This window comes from Taudactylus pleione, unplaced genomic scaffold (assembly GCF_031769625.1).
Source record: "Taudactylus pleione unplaced genomic scaffold, aTauple2 ptg000995l, whole genome shotgun sequence".
NCBI lineage: Eukaryota > Metazoa > Chordata > Amphibia > Anura > Myobatrachidae > Taudactylus > Taudactylus pleione.
The window spans coordinates 803,465-819,698 of record NW_028285396.1 but is presented as its reverse complement, the minus strand read 5'-3'; the positions used below and the strand labels follow the sequence as shown (position 1 = coordinate 819,698).

The 16,234-nt window shown below is 48.3% G+C and overlaps 1 protein-coding gene across 1 annotated transcript in view; it reads left to right on the top strand.

Annotated features, from left to right (window-relative positions):
- Positions 1–16,234, top strand: part of PSMD1 (proteasome 26S subunit, non-ATPase 1) — a 99,436-nt gene that overhangs the window by 13,083 nt on the left and 70,119 nt on the right. The window contains exons 3-8 of the mRNA XM_088460931.1: positions 1,124–1,197; positions 1,434–1,603; positions 11,914–12,119; positions 12,302–12,445; positions 12,865–13,091; positions 15,204–15,264. Of these exons, the coding sequence (XP_088317057.1) occupies positions 1,124–1,197; positions 1,434–1,603; positions 11,914–12,119; positions 12,302–12,445; positions 12,865–13,091; positions 15,204–15,264 (882 nt within the window). The remainder of the gene's footprint in view (positions 1–1,123; positions 1,198–1,433; positions 1,604–11,913; positions 12,120–12,301; positions 12,446–12,864; positions 13,092–15,203; positions 15,265–16,234) is intronic.

Below are 16,234 nucleotides of genomic sequence, written 5' to 3'. Positions count from 1 at the left end.
CCCTCTACATTGCTACCACCTCATCTGTCCACACTCCCTTCTGCTCTGCCCGCTCCTCCTCCAACCTCTGCCTTGCTACCACCCATGTCCATTTTCTCACTCTCCCTTCCAAGATTTCATTTGCGGTGTCCCTCTCCTCTGGAACTCCCTCCCATATCAGTCTTCCCAACTTCAAACATACCCATAAAACATACCTTTTTGTCGACGCTCTTGCTACTCCTCTCCTTGTCCCATCCTCAATGTATCCTCCCCAGTTCACCCACCCAACTGTTCACCCCTTCCCCTTAGGCTGGATACATATTTAACGATGTGTACCCAGCCAACCTGTCGTGTGGCGCACTTGCCGATGTCGGGAGTGACATAGCGACGGCCATGCTGTATGCAGGTCTGACGTGCAATGTCGCTGACGATGCTCGGGAGCGCGCATCGTCAGTGACATAGGGGGTCTATTTACTAAGCCTTGGATGGAGATAAAGTGAACGGAGATAAGGTACTAGCCAATCAGCTCCTAACTGTCATGTCACAGGCTGTGTTTGAAAAATGACAGTTAGGAGCTGATTGGCTGCTACCTTATCTCCATCCAAGGCTTAGTAAATAGACCCCATAGTCTATACACACTGGACGATGTGGACACATCGTCTGCATATCGTCTAGTGTGTACACAGCCTTAGTATGTAAGCTGTCATGAGCAGGGCCCTCTCTCCTATTCTTCCCTTGCACTATCCATGTCACCAGTGCTCTTCTCCCCTTCAGTGGTTCTGCCACTGTTTGCTTGCCCACATGTTTGGTAGGGGTCATTCAGTACATTATCAATTCCCACCCATGACTCGTCACAACACATTCCTCTTAGATACAGAGAGTTGCCCTACCCAGGCCAGTGCTATCCTCCTCGGTCCATGGTGTTTTTGTAATGCTTGGTACCTTGCTATGTACTGGTACCATGGTGCCAGCCATTGTGTGTGTGTGTGTATATATATATATATATATATATATATATATATATATATATATATATATATATATATATATATATATATATATATATGTATATGTATATCTGTTTTAGTAGTTCAGTTCTAATGTAGGTCTGTCATTTCACTCTGAAACTCTGCCTTCCTTACAGGAGTTTGCACTTCACAAATTAAATTCCGTTGTCAACGATTTCTGGGCTGAGATATCAGAGTCTGTGGATAAAATGTAAGACTTTTACAATGTCACAATAATACACTGTGCAATGTACATTTTTATTAATATGTAGCAAAACAAATATACATCCAGTTTAATAAAGTCACGTTTTTGTGTTCTTCAGTAGTTTGGTGTTTGAAACCATAAAACTTTATGGTTATGTCAATACCCAAATATATTCTCTATTGTCACACTGAATGCAGATACTGGTAGTATTAGAGTTGATAATGTGTCTGTTTATTTTGCAGTGAAGTGCTTTACGAAGATGAGAGTTTCAGAAGCAGGCAGTTTGCTGCGCTTGTGGCCTCCAAAGTGTTTTATCATCTAGGGGCATTTGAAGAGTCTCTGAACTATGCATTGGGCGCTGGAGATCTGTTTAATGTAAATGACAATTCTGAGTATGTGGAAACCATTATAGGTAAGTTTTGTCAGTGTAGCTTACAAACTCTTTTCAGACTTTGACCTTTGTTACAGGGTAAGTGGATAAATTGATCAGTCCTTCTTTTTGTAGCGTGCTTGTGATCTAGAAACATCACCCCACAGCTGTTTTAAGTTATTAAATGGTATTCTTTTGGCCATGGCTGTATCTGCCTATGTTTTTCCTTTACTTGTCATGACAAGGGGAGTGGTTCTAGATTTAAGATTATAGAGTCTTCCTCTGCGACCTATTGTACTTTATTTACAGTGTCCTTCAAAGTTGCTCAGTTAACAGTCTTGCTGGCATTGATATCTTATACAGAGTTTGCAAATGTGATTGCCGACTGTTGAACACAGTTTCCATTGCTGATCTGTCAGAACCATTATGGGCCACATCCCTGGCTTGGTCTATTTCTGAGCTCACTTGGCTTGCTGCTTGGTCTGAGTGATTTGTGAATGAACTTCTCCATCTATCTCCTTTGCTGAATCTGTAGCGAGTGAATCCATGTGCCTGACCCCCCCATCATCAAATCCTGTAACGCTGGCACAATCCCAGTGTCTGCACAATTGCCTGTGCCTGTATTAGCTGGTTCCATCCCAGTGTCTGCACAATTGCCCGTTCCTGTATTAAACCCATTACACAGCATCTTCATCGATTCTATCTCTGATACTCACCAGCTCCGTAATCCTGATCTTATTCGGTGCATCAAAGGTCCTAGGGTTCCAGCATCTGCAAACCTAGAACTGTCTCGTCTGTATATCCCTAGTTAACTATTCACACAGTTCTTTGTTATCCAGCTGTGTCTCTCTAATCTCTTGACTGCATGTAGAAGTTATAATTAATCTCCTAGTTTCCGTCCAAGCCTCACAGACCACTTCCCAGCACCTAGTCCGGCTCCACAACCAAACGCATCCATGACATGTAGCACTTAAAGGTCAGACTGAATAGGTAATAAATAAACAAACGTAAGAATAGTCTTATTTCTACTTCAGGGTCCATAGGGGGTCCACAGGGTTGACCTTGGGGTATAGCTGGATCTGGATCCACGGGCACCACGCAGTTAAAGCTTTGCTGCTCCCAGGATGCACTTGGGTCCGTCCTCCTCTATACCCCGCCCCGGCCACAGGCACCTCAGTTTTAGTTGGTGCCCGGCCGGAGTCGGGTCACCCTGTCGCAGTGGGGCTGCAGGAGCAGCCCCTAAGCTTTATTTTAAAAGAGAAATTTTTTATTTTTTTCTACTTTTTTTTTACACTTTTAGAGCGGCAGCATCAGACTGTCCTTTAGGACGTCCACGCTGCCGCTCCTTCTCCCCGCTGGCGCCGCGACGCCAGTACAGCTCTGGGGATCGCGGCGGGACCCCAGAGCCTGTACTAGCCGGGCTCTGGGGACTCCCTTGACTGCTGCCGGACGCGACGGGGATCAGGTAAGCCGCGGGTCGCCGCGTGCGGCGGCCCGCGGATACTTCAATGCAGTCAGGAGCCTCCGGTCTCTGGGGACAGACCGGAGGCGCTAGCGGCGGCGGCGGGCTCCCCCTCAATTGAGGAATACCCCGCGTGTCCGCTAGACCACCAGGGTATCAGGCTGGTAGCGGGACCGGCAACCCGGGGGTTAATTGGTAGCCAGGGGAGGCAGCCTTCCCTGTCTAGCGGCTCCTCCCCTCAGCTCAGCGCGCCTTTCAACTAGGAGTCTGGCGTCGCTGAGCTGCTCTTATCTCTCGGCCACTCCTCCTCTGAGGTCTCCGGCGGCCATCTTTACTGGCACATCGCAGACTCCCAGGCGGTATCAAGTGGACCGGTCCCCCTGTGTACCTCTCCCCTGCTAAAGGACAGTGTACACAGCGCTATAGCCCTCCCAGGCACTGAATCTGGGCGGTTGATTGTAGCGGAAGGTGCAGTGAGTATAACTTTTCTGCATTGTATGTGACTATTGCTAGTGCTGCCTGTCTGTGACTTATTCTCCTTGCTGTCAGCTTATAACTATCCCTTTCCTTCTCCTACGGCCCGGCAGGTGTGTGGGGGAAGGGCGTTTTTCTGAGACCCTCACTTATATAAAACACGTATTTGTGAGGTCAGTCACATACTGTTGTGTGCTACACAGTACCATATATGGGCTGTTGTGTCGCATACTGGTGAGTGCGCGGGTGTTAAAACCGTAATTCCTCTGGTGATACCTATTTCTTGTGATTTACGGTATCATGTCTGATGAGGAGACTGAGCGCTCTGTGGCTCCTGTGCTATTTTCCTGCAGACGTTGTGCTGCTGGAGTTGATGGGGAGGACTTATCTCAGGATGGTCTGTGCGGGCGGTGCCAGCTGGTACCGGACCCCTCCAACCCCCCTGTATCACAGGACCCTCCTTGGGCGATGTTTTCACAGGTGCTGGCGTCTATTGCGGACCGGTTATCGGTCCCATCAGCGGTCCCTTCTAGGGCGTTACCGCAGCCCACCATCCCCCATTCCCCGAGGGTTCCACAAATGTTGCGGTCTTCCCCCGGGGCCCAGACTGTGGGTCCTTACTCGGGACTGCCTGTGTATGTGCAGTCTTCCCCAGGGACGCGTCAGTCTGTAGTGCCTTTGCAGAGTTTTGCTCCGACGGCTCCTCCGCCTTGGGTGGATGTTCTATCCAGCTCCGTACAGAGTCTGGCGGCTTCATCCTCGGCGTTTCAGTCCATGTTGCAAGGTGATGTGCCACCAAGGGTGTCTAAACGTCCGGTTGTGAGTTCACTAGCTGCGCAGTTGTCGGACTCGGAAGTGTCCTCAGATGATGGAGAAATCCATGAGGACTCTGACTCTGATGTCATGGGGCAGGAGGTGGAAGCTAAGTCCTCCATTAATGTTCCAGCCTTAGGGCGGTGCGGGCTATCCTACATGTTGAGGATGATGCGCCGGCTCCTAGGTCGAAGTTTCCTAATTTTAAAAAGGCCAAGGTGACCTCAACTGTGTTCCCCCTGTCTGATCAATTATCGGATCATATGGCGGCGGCCTGGCAATTACCTAGTAAGAGGTTCCATCCACAGAAGAGGTTGGCGGCGAACTATCCTTTTCCTGAAGCTCATTGCAGGAAATGGGAAACTCCGCCGGCGGTGGATTCCCACGTTACCCGCTTGATCAAAAGCGCGACGTTGCCATTGCCGTCTATCTCCTCTTTGAAGGATCCCACGGACAGGAAGGTGGAGACTTGTTTAAAGTCCATTTATTCTCTTTCCGGGGCGGTGGCTCGCCCGTCCATGGCTATCTCCTGGGTGGCTAAAGCCATTGAGGCATGGGCCAATGCCTTGGAGGATACCTTTCCTGATGAGGCTCCGGATATCCAGAGAGCGTTAGTGGGACAGATGCGGGATGCAGCTTCCTATATTGGGGAAGCGTCTTTGGATGCCAGCCTGCTCACTTCTAGGGTGTCGGCTGCAGCGGTATCTGCTCGGCGCTCCCTGTGGCTGAGGTCCTGGAGGGCTGATGCAGATTCAAAAAAGGGTCTGGAGGCCTTGCCTTTTAATGGTGATTTACTATTTGGTCCGGATTTGGACAGAATAGTGGATACTTTGGCTAAGTCCAAGTCGGCTTTTCTCCCTTCGGCCTCTGCGCCGGCTAAAGTGAGGAGCTCTGCCTTTCGGTCCTTTCGGGTTCAGGGTAAGGCCAAGGGCCAGTCCTTCCCGAGACATTCGGCGACCAAGGCCGCACCCAAGCCCAAGAAGCAGGCATGGAGTGCTCGGCGCCCTTCTTCCAAGCAGGAGGATAAGCCTGCTGCCTGATGGGACGGGCCTCTCTCTGGGGGACCCCAGAGTGGGAGGCCGACTTCTCCAATTCGCCCAGTGTTGGCACAATACCACCACGGATGCCTGGGTTCGAGAAGTAGTCTCTCAGGGGTATGCCCTGTCTTTTCGGTTCAGGCCGCCCCACCAGTTTTTCTGTACGAGTCCTTCTCTGGACAAGACCAAAGCTGGTCAGATTCAGGTAGCTATAGAATCCTTGCTACAAGCAGGGGTCATTGTTCCCGTTCCGCAGTCTCAGCGCGGGACGGGGTACTATTCTACTCTGTTTCTGGTACAGAAACCCAATGGTTCTCATCGCCCTATCCTGAATTTGAAGTCTCTGAACAGATACCTCAGAGTTCCCAGGTTCAGGATGGAAACGTTACGTTCCATCATTCTGGCGATGGAACCCGGGGATTATATGGTCTCCCTCGATATCCAGGACGCCTATCTCCATGTGCCCATAGCACCGGCACATCAGCGGTATCTGAGGTTTGCTATCCTGAACCATCACTACCAATTTCGGGCGTTGCCTTTTGGCCTTTCAACGGCTCCGAGGGTGTTCACCAAGGTGATGGCGGTTATGGCTGCACACCTTCGGGGTCAGGGTCTACGTCTGTTGCCGTACCTGGACGATCTTCTGCTGCTGGCGAGCTCCCCGGAGGTGCTTCTTCGACATCTCCACCTGACCATTGCTTGTCTTCAAGCACACGGGTGGTTGATAAACTGGAAGAAGTCCTCCCTGATTCCATCACAGCGGATGGTTCATTTGGGAGCCCTGCTGGATTCTCGTCAGCAGCGGATTTTCCTGACTCCAGAGAAGGTCTCCTCCCTGCAGCTGCGGATACACAGTTGCCTGAGCAGTTGCCGCCTGTCGGTCCATTCAGCTATGAGAGTTCTGGGGTCCATGGTGTCGACATTCGACATGGTGGAATTTGCCCAGTTCCATTCCCGGCCCCTGCAGGGGCTGATTCTATCGGAATGGAACGGGTTACCTCACCGGATCCGCTCTCAGATGCTGGTGTTGTCCGCGGAGGTTCGGCAGTCTTTGGCTTGGTGGCTTCAGACGGTGCATCTGGTCGAGGGGCGCCCCTTTTGGATCCCGGACTGGGTCCTGCTCACGACGGATGCCAGTCTTCGGGGTTGGGGGGCAGTGACCGGCTCATTATCGCTTCAGGGTCGTTGGTCCGCGGAAGAAGCACTTCTCCCCATCAACATCCTGGAACTGCGGGCTGTGTACAGGGCCCTGCAGTCGTCCGGCCCCGCTCTTCACGGAAGGGCGGTTCAGGTGCAGTCCGACAACGCCACCACGGTGGCGTACATCAACCACCAAGGGGGAAGTCGCAGTCGGGCAGCAATGTCGGAGGTGTCTCGCATTCTTGCTTGGGCGGAGTGTCACGTTCCAGCGATCTCGGCAGTCTTCATTCCCGGAGTCCTCAATTGGGAGGCGGACTTCCTCAGCCGTCACGATGTGCATCCCGGGGAATGGTCGCTTCACCCAGAGGTGTTTCAGCTACTCGTGGACAGGTGGGGGCTGCCGGAGCTGGACTTGATGGCCTCCCGTCACAATCACAAGTTGCCCGTTTACGGGTCAAGGACAAGAGACGCAGGCGCCTGTCTGGTAGACGCTCTGTCGGTGAAATGGACGTTTCACCTGGCGTATCTGTTTCCTCCGATATCCTTACTTCCTCGGGTTCTGCGGAAATTCAAGCAGGACGGCGGCACGCTCGTGCTGGTGGCTCCGGCGTGGCCCAGACGTCCTTGGTACTCCGATCTGAGGTGCCTCTCCATCGACGCTCCGTACCTTCTTCCTCAGCGTCGGGACCTGTTGTCTCAGGGGCCCTGCCTTTACCCGGATCTGGGTCGGCTGTCTTTGACGGCGTGGCTCTTGAGACAGCCGTCTTGAGGTCTAGGGGTTTCTCCAGTTCAGTGATTGGTACCATGCTTAGGGCACGCAAGCCTGCCTCCGCGCGGATTTACCACAGGGTGTGGCGCACTTATTTTCAGTGGTGTGAATCCAGAAACTATGATCCGCAGGTGTTCCGGGTTTCCAGAATCTTGGAATTTCTTCAATCGGGTTTGGACCTCGGCTTACGCCTGGCCTCTCTGAAGGTTCATGTGTCTGCTTTGTCCGTGTGGTTTCAGCGACGGATTGCTACACTGCCAGATGTTTACACCTTTTTCCAAGGTGTTCTCAGGATCCAGCCTCCCTTCGTGCCTCCGGTGGCTCCGTGGGACTTGACGGTGGTACTGAGGGTCTTGCAGGGTCCTCCTTTTGAGCCGCTTGAGTCGGTGGAGCTCAAGTGGCTGACGTTTAAGACCATTTTTCTCCTGGCAATTGCTTCGGCCAGGAGGGTTTCAGAATTGGGGGCGCTTTCCTGTCGCCCTCCTTTTCTGATTTTTCACCAGGACAGGGCAGTGCTCCGCACGCGTCCTGAGTTTTTGCCCAAAGTGGTTTCAAAGTTCCACATTAATCAGGAACTTGTTGTGCCAGCTTTTCAGTCACCTGATCTTTCTGCTGGTGAGGCTTCCTTGGATGTGGTCCGGGCACTTAGAATCTATGTGGACCGGACTGCTTCGGTTAGGAAGTCGGATTCTTTGTTTGTCCTCTTCGGTTTTCACAAGAGGGGTTGGCCTGCTAACAAGCAAACGTTAGCCCGTTGGCTTCGTTCAGTTATTTGTGAGGCTTATGCGCAGGAGGGTTTACCTGTGCCAGCCTCTGTTAAGGCTCATTCCACTCGTTCTGTGGGTCCCTCTTGGGCTGCTAGACGTGGCGCCTCCGCTGTTCAGCTGTGTAAGGCGGCTACTTGGTCTTCAATTCAGACGTTTTTGAGGTTTTATGCGTTTGACACCTTCGCCTCTCAGGATGCATCCTTTGGGCGCCGGGTACTCCTTTCAGCACAGGAGCGTCCCCGCCCTTAGTTGAACTGCTTTGGGACATCCCCAAGGTCAACCCTGTGGACCCCCTATGGACCCTGAAGTAGAAAACAAGAGATATGGTAAGAACTTACCTTTGTTATCTCTGTTTCTACGAAGTCCATAGGGTCCACAGGGCGCCCGCCCTGACGCACCTGGCTTCAAATGGGCTGTGTGGCTGGTCACCGGTTTTCCGTCTCCCATTTCTGTGAGTATGGTTTCTTGTGTGTTCCAGTCTTCCTTCTCTCTGTTTAGTCTCCTCCTCCGGCCTTAGCTGCTTACCAACTGAGGTGCCTGTGGCCGGGGCGGGGTATAGAGGAGGACGGACCCAAGTGCATCCTGGGAGCAGCAAAGCTTTAACTGCGTGGTGCCCGTGGATCCAGATCCAGCTATACCCCAAGGTCAACCCTGTGGACCCTATGGACTTCGTAGAAACAGAGATAACAAAGGTAAGTTCTTACCATATCTCTTGTTTTTACTATGTGACTGCTTCTGCCCCTCTGAAACCCAGTTCTGATTCACTAAGTAAGGCTGCAACTCCTGGAGGGTCTGCAGTCTGGAAAGCATATGTCTGAAATCTCTGCCTCAAAGCTTAGGAGGCTAAGAAGACTGAAATACCTGGGCCTGATGCAGAATTGGAGGTAATTTAGGCGTATTTTGCTTAAAAGCGTGCATGGAAATATGTGAAGCTTCATAAGCATCTCGAGATGTGATCACATCTGCATGTGCACCTAGCTTGTCCTCAGTCGTCGTCCTCAGCCTGCATCTCCCTATACTAGGTGTAAATGATAACCAACACATGTATTTTTGCTTGAGTCCAGGTTTAAATAGGCTACATTTGCATGAACCTGCCCTCGCAGAGATTTGCCTACATTAGAACGCAGCCCAGTTCCGCCTCTTCAGTCATGGGTGTAGATGCAAAAGAAGCGTGCTATTCTGCTTTTCCCTTGTGAGCACCCAACTTTGCAGCATGCTCCATGCACTGTCATGCAAATTATTACTACAATTAAGTGCATTCAACTCTGCATCAGCCCCTTTGCTTTTTTCGGTCAACGGAGTTGCCAGGCAATTGTGGGAAGAGTTCTTTCTTCTTCAGGGTCCATAGGGCTTCACAGGGAGACCTTGGGGGTGTAGGTTGTGGTTGAGGACCAGGCACTATGCAGTTAAAGCTTCCAGCTCCCAGGATGTATCGGTCCCCCCCTTTACCCCGCCCCCGAGCCAGAGGCATCTCCGTTTCGTCGGTGCCCTGCCGGAGTCTGGTCACCATTATGCAGTGAGGATCGGTATGAAAGACCGCCGGACCTATGTCCGACGGTTCAAATACCGACTGCAGAACACCGGCAGCCTCAAAAATCCCAATCGTAAGTATGTTAACCGTCACTAACTCTTTCCCTCCCCTAACCCTCCTTTAGGGGTGCCTAACCCCCCTGCTTACCTTCGTTCGGTATGCCGGGGCTCCCGGCGTAGGGATAATAACAGGCGTCTGTATTTCGACGCCTGTCATTATTCCCCTGTCTGGATTAGAGTGTTGTGAAGCCGGGGGTCGGCCACAACTCGGGCCCCATTCAAAGAACAATATGGAGGACTTTGATAATCCTGCTCAATGTTACTGTGGCTCACTATCCCTCACAAGCTGGAAGCCATTACATGGGGAGAGACTGGGGCTGGGCTCCAAAGACTAGCATGCGGACTCCGGAGGTGCCAGAACAGATGGATGATGTATGGGCAGGGGTGCCGCACTATAGCATCATAGTGGAGGCAGGCTTGTGATGTAGTTAGAAAAATGCAGTGATTAAATGCTGCAAACGTAGAAAAATGTGGACTGTGAATAATGTCTTATAGGGTGGGAATCCTTAAATATATTTGATATGTATGTGGAGATATATAATACACTAGGAAAAGGAGCCAGGAGAGGAATTTGAAAATAAAACCCCAACCATCGGAACACCCATCAAATGATTTCCATTCAAAGGTGGCAAACATCTGACTGTTCCCATGGAATTGTAAAAAAAACTTCCACTGAAACAAAAACATCGATGGTTAGTAACCATCGGATTACTATGTCCATCCCTACACTGAACCTGTAGGAAGACTCCAGTCACCACTCCTTCACCGTGAATTGCTCCCTCTCCAGCGTTCCCGCTCAGCCACACTGTTCTCGGATAGGGGCACCATGGCGAGGAAGCTCAACAGGAAGCCCAAAAAACACAGGGCGCATTGTGCAAAGAGGACATTGCTCATTGCCATGGTCGGCAGGTGGGGAGGGGCACGCATAGAAGCTGCAGAAATATGCACAGGTGCCCCAGCCCCTGCTGATAATGCTCACAGTAGCTGCAATACAAATCTCTTAACCTTTTGTATCTATGATGATGCACAGCGTGGTCTCAACAAAGTGCCCTCCTCGGTGATCAGCACACTGCCCGAGAGTGAAAACTAATGCCAACATGGACAGTTAATAGTTTGAGATTCTGTTTTGACTAGATTAAATGGATCAGTTTATAGCATTCTGGATATCACATAGGAAATAACCCACCTACTGTACATGGGAATAGACAATACCATTTGGTGCTTGTTTTTCATAGTAGCTAAACTCTGGAAGGAATCTTGGTTTCTTAACTCTTTTTTTTAACTAGTAAATCTTTCTTTTTTAATATTTAACCACCCCCCCCCTAATTTTGTTGTTCTGTGTTTTTAATAAATTCAATTTATTTGAAAATAATAAAAGAATTCGTCAGAGGTACACTTGATTGAACCCAGCCAGACCTGCCATATAAAAGATCAGACTTTTATATGTCATTTATTATGTTTTGTGCAACCATGTCACTGAATGCTCGTTGGAGCTTACAGTATAAGGGTCTGATTCAGACCCGCTCGATCGGCTGCGTTCGCACGCAGCCTGTCGATGTTTGCATTATGCGTACGCAGCGCAGTGCGCGTACCAGTGCGAGTGATCGGGCTCATTGTGCATAGACTACCCGGCTGAGTGACAGGAGAAGCATTTGCGGGTGGTGACGGGGGCTGGCTGCTAGAAACGGGGGAGTGGAGGTGCGAACGCAGGCGTGTCTGAGCGTCTTAATGCTGTTTTCAGAGGAGTGCAGCGTCCTAGTACACGTCACTTGGCTGAAATTTACACTGAAGCGCTCACAGTACTTGCGGCAGGGTATGGTCAGCCACAGCATCCGATGTTACCGATGGTTGCATACACTTCCCGGAGATGATGTGTGCAAGTGGGCGTCTTAAGACAGGCTGGTGGGCGTCTGCATACACAATGTGATCGCACGCTAAGACAAAGTGGGAGTGCTATTGCCTTGCCGTGCGATCGCCTGCCTTGCGTAATTTGCATACTCATCTAGCGAACGCATCTGGTGAGCGGGTCTGAATCGAGCCCTCAGTTCCTGGCTCACAGAATCCAGTTAACACATCATTATGGCTTTTTTTTTTTTAGTTTGAGAAGAAAGGGCATATAAACGCCATGCAGGTGTGGCCCTGGTTGGGAATTGAGCTCATGGCTGCATTGCTACTCACTGTGCCAATGTGCTGCTTTTGTATATCTGTATGGCCTGGATTTCTAATGCAACTAGAAAAAAAAATCCGTAATACAAATTGATTTAATAATGTTTGTTTAAAAGTCCTTTACTTATTTGCAGCCAAATGTATCGATCATTACACCAAGCAGTGTGTAGAGAATGCTGAGCTCCCAGATGGTGAGAAGAAGCCAATTGATGAGCGCCTAGAAGGGATTGTAAACAAGATGTTCCAACGCTGTCTTGATGACCATAAATACAAACAGGCTATTGGCATTGCACTGGAGACTCGCCGACTAGATATCTTTCAGAAAACCATTTTAGAATCGGTGAGACCAGTGTTTTTACTCTATTTGCTGTCTGTAGTCTTGCGTGTGGTAATATGCTTTATTTTTCTTTATTTGTAAAGCATCTTTGGCACAAATACACTCGTACCTTGTTTATTATACTTTTGAATTATGTTTCTTTGCTTGGTATACATTGATATTTATCACCTGTCCCTTCTCTGTAGAATGATGTCCCTGGGATGCTGGCGTACAGCTTAAAGGTCTGCATGTCATTAATGCAGAACAAACAGTTTAGAAATAAAGTTCTCCGAGTCTTGGTGAAAATCTACATGAACCTGGAGAAACCGGACTTTATCAATGTGTGCCAGGTAACCTCAATATCTTGCTCTTAGGATGCCATCAGTTTGAATACATTAGGACTACAAGTTAGAGAAAAGCATGAGTTCATTTTATTAGGCTGCGGTTCCAATTTCTTCCATTTATAAGCCATATTGCTCAGCAACATTTAAATATGTTTATTTAACGTTTGCAAAGCGAATTTGTGTACCTTGTATATGATACATTTGGATAATATTTGTAAACACCAATAAGTTAGATTTACTTTCATAACTGGCTGTTGTTGAAAATGTTAAGTGATTGGTCGGTCATTGTTTTCAGTCATTATAGGGTTTATTATGGTGTAGGGAATGGAGACTTACCAAAGAATGCTGCTGCAGTGACTACACCATGTTTTCTTGCCTCTTCTGCCATTAACTTACCTCATATGTCCCCTCTTTTCCCTCCACAGTGCCTCATCTTCTTAGATGACCCACAGGCTGTCAGTGATATCTTGGAGAAATTGGTGAAGGAGGACAACCTGCTCATGGCTTATCAGATATGCTTTGACTTGTATGAGAGTGCCAGCCAGCAGTTCCTGTCTTCTGTAATACAGAATCTCCGTACCGTTGGAGCCCCCATTCCATCAGTGCCAGGTTCAACAAATACAGGCACAGTACCAGTGGCAGCAAAGGACAGGTGGGACTGGCAGAATTCTACACATTTACATTTTAAAAAAACAGTCAAATTATGTTTGTTTGTTTTTTTAATGTATGACTCTAAGGTTATTTTGATCATGGAGATGGGCAGAGAGAATTATACGAACATACAGTCAATTCAACCATAATCAAGCACAGTTTTAAATATCATTCATGTGGACAGGGTTTCCTAATAACTTGCATCCGAGTTCTATACAAACAAGCAGCTCGGTCAGGACAGCAGGCTGGTTTCAGAGATGGCAATAGCCTGTAAGATGAGAGTTAGCGGCTCTGAGCCGGGGTGTTGGGTCAGTGGGTGGAGAGTGGGCAGACTACATCTTATGCATAGTATTCTGTACAAACATAACAGTAACTCCAGATGTGGGCTCTGGGATGATCACTAAATAGAACATTTTTCTTTAAGGTGTATATCGCAACAATTCTGCTACAGTTTTCTATAAAATATAACTTTTATGCAATATACATTAAAAGTTCAAATATGTTAACTCATTGGAATAGTAAAACCAAAATGCAGAGAATAGGTAATATACATGTGACCAAGTTCAACCCTAAAAATATTTGAATACATATTGAGTAAAAGTTATGTTTTATGGAAACTATTGCAGAATAAATGTGATCTATGCCTTAAAGATAATACTTTTTCTATTTAGTGACCATCCCAGAGTGCCCTCTTCTGGAACATCTGTTTTTGTTATGTTCGTATCGATACTGTATGTTCTGATGTGCACCCTATATGGATGTCCTGGCTAATACTAATTCACATAAAAGTAAATGAGATACATGTGTAATTGTACTTATTATTTAACAAGGGGGAGATTTATCAAAGCTTGAGAGAGAGAGAGCGAGATAAGTACCAATCAATCAGCTCCTAACTGTCACTTTGCAGACTTTACACTTTACATTATACTGTATACTGTATAATGAGTCTAATTACTCCTGTTCTGATGAATTTAGTAGGAGTGCAGCACTTGGTGGGGACATGCAGTGACTGTGGATTGTGTTTTCTGTGGCAGCTATATGGCTCTGACTTTAATGCTGTAGCATTCAATACTATGACAGAGGGAAATATCTCCCCATCACTTTCATACAGAGCAGGCTAGTTTGGAATCCGTTACAGGAAGACTATAATTAAGGACCAAGAAGGATTGGGGCATGTCCAATTGCAGGCGTGAAAATTAAAAACCCTGCGACGTGGGGTTTTGCCATCCAATAAGGTGACTGAAAATGGGACGTGGTGATTTCTATAGATCTTACGGCATCTTTTTTTCTCGCACCTCCAGAGCAATTCTGATTTTTCCTAAAATCATTAATTTTAGGAAAAATCAGTGGGACTTGCTCTGGGACCCTGACAGCACCCCCTACCCAGGGATTAATTAAGCTTTCCAATTAGCTTCTTTAGTCCTTAATTATTCACTTCCAAAGTGGTGTCTTCTTCCTCCAGCGTCGGGAGCCAGGTCTTCTGCAGCAGGGTGAGTATGTGAGTGTGTTTGAGTGACCCCTGGTGTGTGTACTGGGCGCTGGGAGAACTACATCTCCCAGCAGCCCTTGTACCAGCTAGGACCCCGGGAGCCTCTTTGCGGCCCCTGGGACTCCAGCAGCCCCACCCCACAGTGACAAGATGGAGGGGCGGTCACTGAACTACGGGTATGTAAGTATCATTTTTTTTTTTTTTTTTTTTTTACGCGCCGCAAGGTTTTCAGCTTTTTTTATTGGATACCACGGGTATCTGGAGCATGCATACCCACCCGTGCTAATCCAAAATTGTGCACAAAGTTTTTTATCTTGCTAAACATCGCACCCAATTAGATATGCCCACTGTATCCCTCTCTCTCTTCTCCATGCAAGGGCAGTAGATTACTGGGCTAAATTTAATAGAGTGCAAGTTGGCGCCACTGTGGGAATACATGAGCATATTTTTTTTTTTTTTTTTTTTTTAAACAGCAAGCATATTAAAGGCAAAACAAGCCTCACTGTGCTTATTTACTCCTTAGCTTCCACTCTCCTCTTAGCAGAGCATGTACATCATTAGGCTTTTTAATTCTGGTAAAACATTTACTACATTAAATATTTGTGTACTGTTCTCTTTTTGCAGTGAACCAATGGAAGCAGAGGATAAAGATGGGAGCCCGGTAGGCAGCAAATCAAGCGATTTGGTTAGTGTTTTCACGCAGTGAGCTCATTTCTCTTGCTTTGCGGTTACAAAAATAACTTAACTAAATCTCTGGGAGTTTTTATCATAACTCAGAGACTGACTTTATTGCCATCTACAGCTTTTCGTTCTATTAAGCATGCCAGTCTGGGCTTTCCCTAACATGGTCGCATCGGACGTGACCAGTCAGAAAAGCCCACTGGGTGGCTGCTGGAAGATAATCTTCCAGCAGCCACCAATCTCTGAGGGTCCCCCGCCCCCCCTGCACCCTTGGGTCCTTCTCCAGTGTGTCCTGATCATTGCTTGTTGCATTGATCTGGCAGCCAGGGCATCCCCATCTCGCCAGCTGCAGAGAGGAGCAGGCGCTAGTAAATCCAGCAATGCCCCACATGTACCCAGCGGCTGCAAAGCGGAGCAGCTGGGCAAATGTACAGACGACAGTACATCCCGCAGCATGTACTGTGGGATGTTGCCATTTCAGGCTCTGTTGCCTGGGTGTAGGACAGGATGAGGTCCTGGGGACTCCGCATCACTATGGCCAGCTGCCGGGACCAGTGCAATGGGTAGGGCCTCACAATGTACAACCTTCTGGTGCACTAGCAGTTGTGCATGGGCTTCATGTCCCTGGCCGGAGTGTGTTATGCAGTATCAGTAGCCAGAGATCAGAGTCAGCAACCTGCTCTCTCCTGTCGCGCTGGAGTGTTGGATAAGGACTCCCGGGTAGATTGGGGTTAGCTACTAAATGTACAGACCGCAGTGCCCTCAGTTTGTCCTGATTTGAATGCATATCGATATTTTCGATCTATGAAAAATATCGATATGCATGATTTTCACCAATAAACATTATTTTTTTTCGTAGTGTCGTTTCATTCAATGTATTGGGGGGAGGAGCGATCTGCTCTTGTAGTCTACAGGTGGTTCGGGGACTGATACAACAGTGTAGCACTAAATATAATTTTTTTAAATAAAAATTT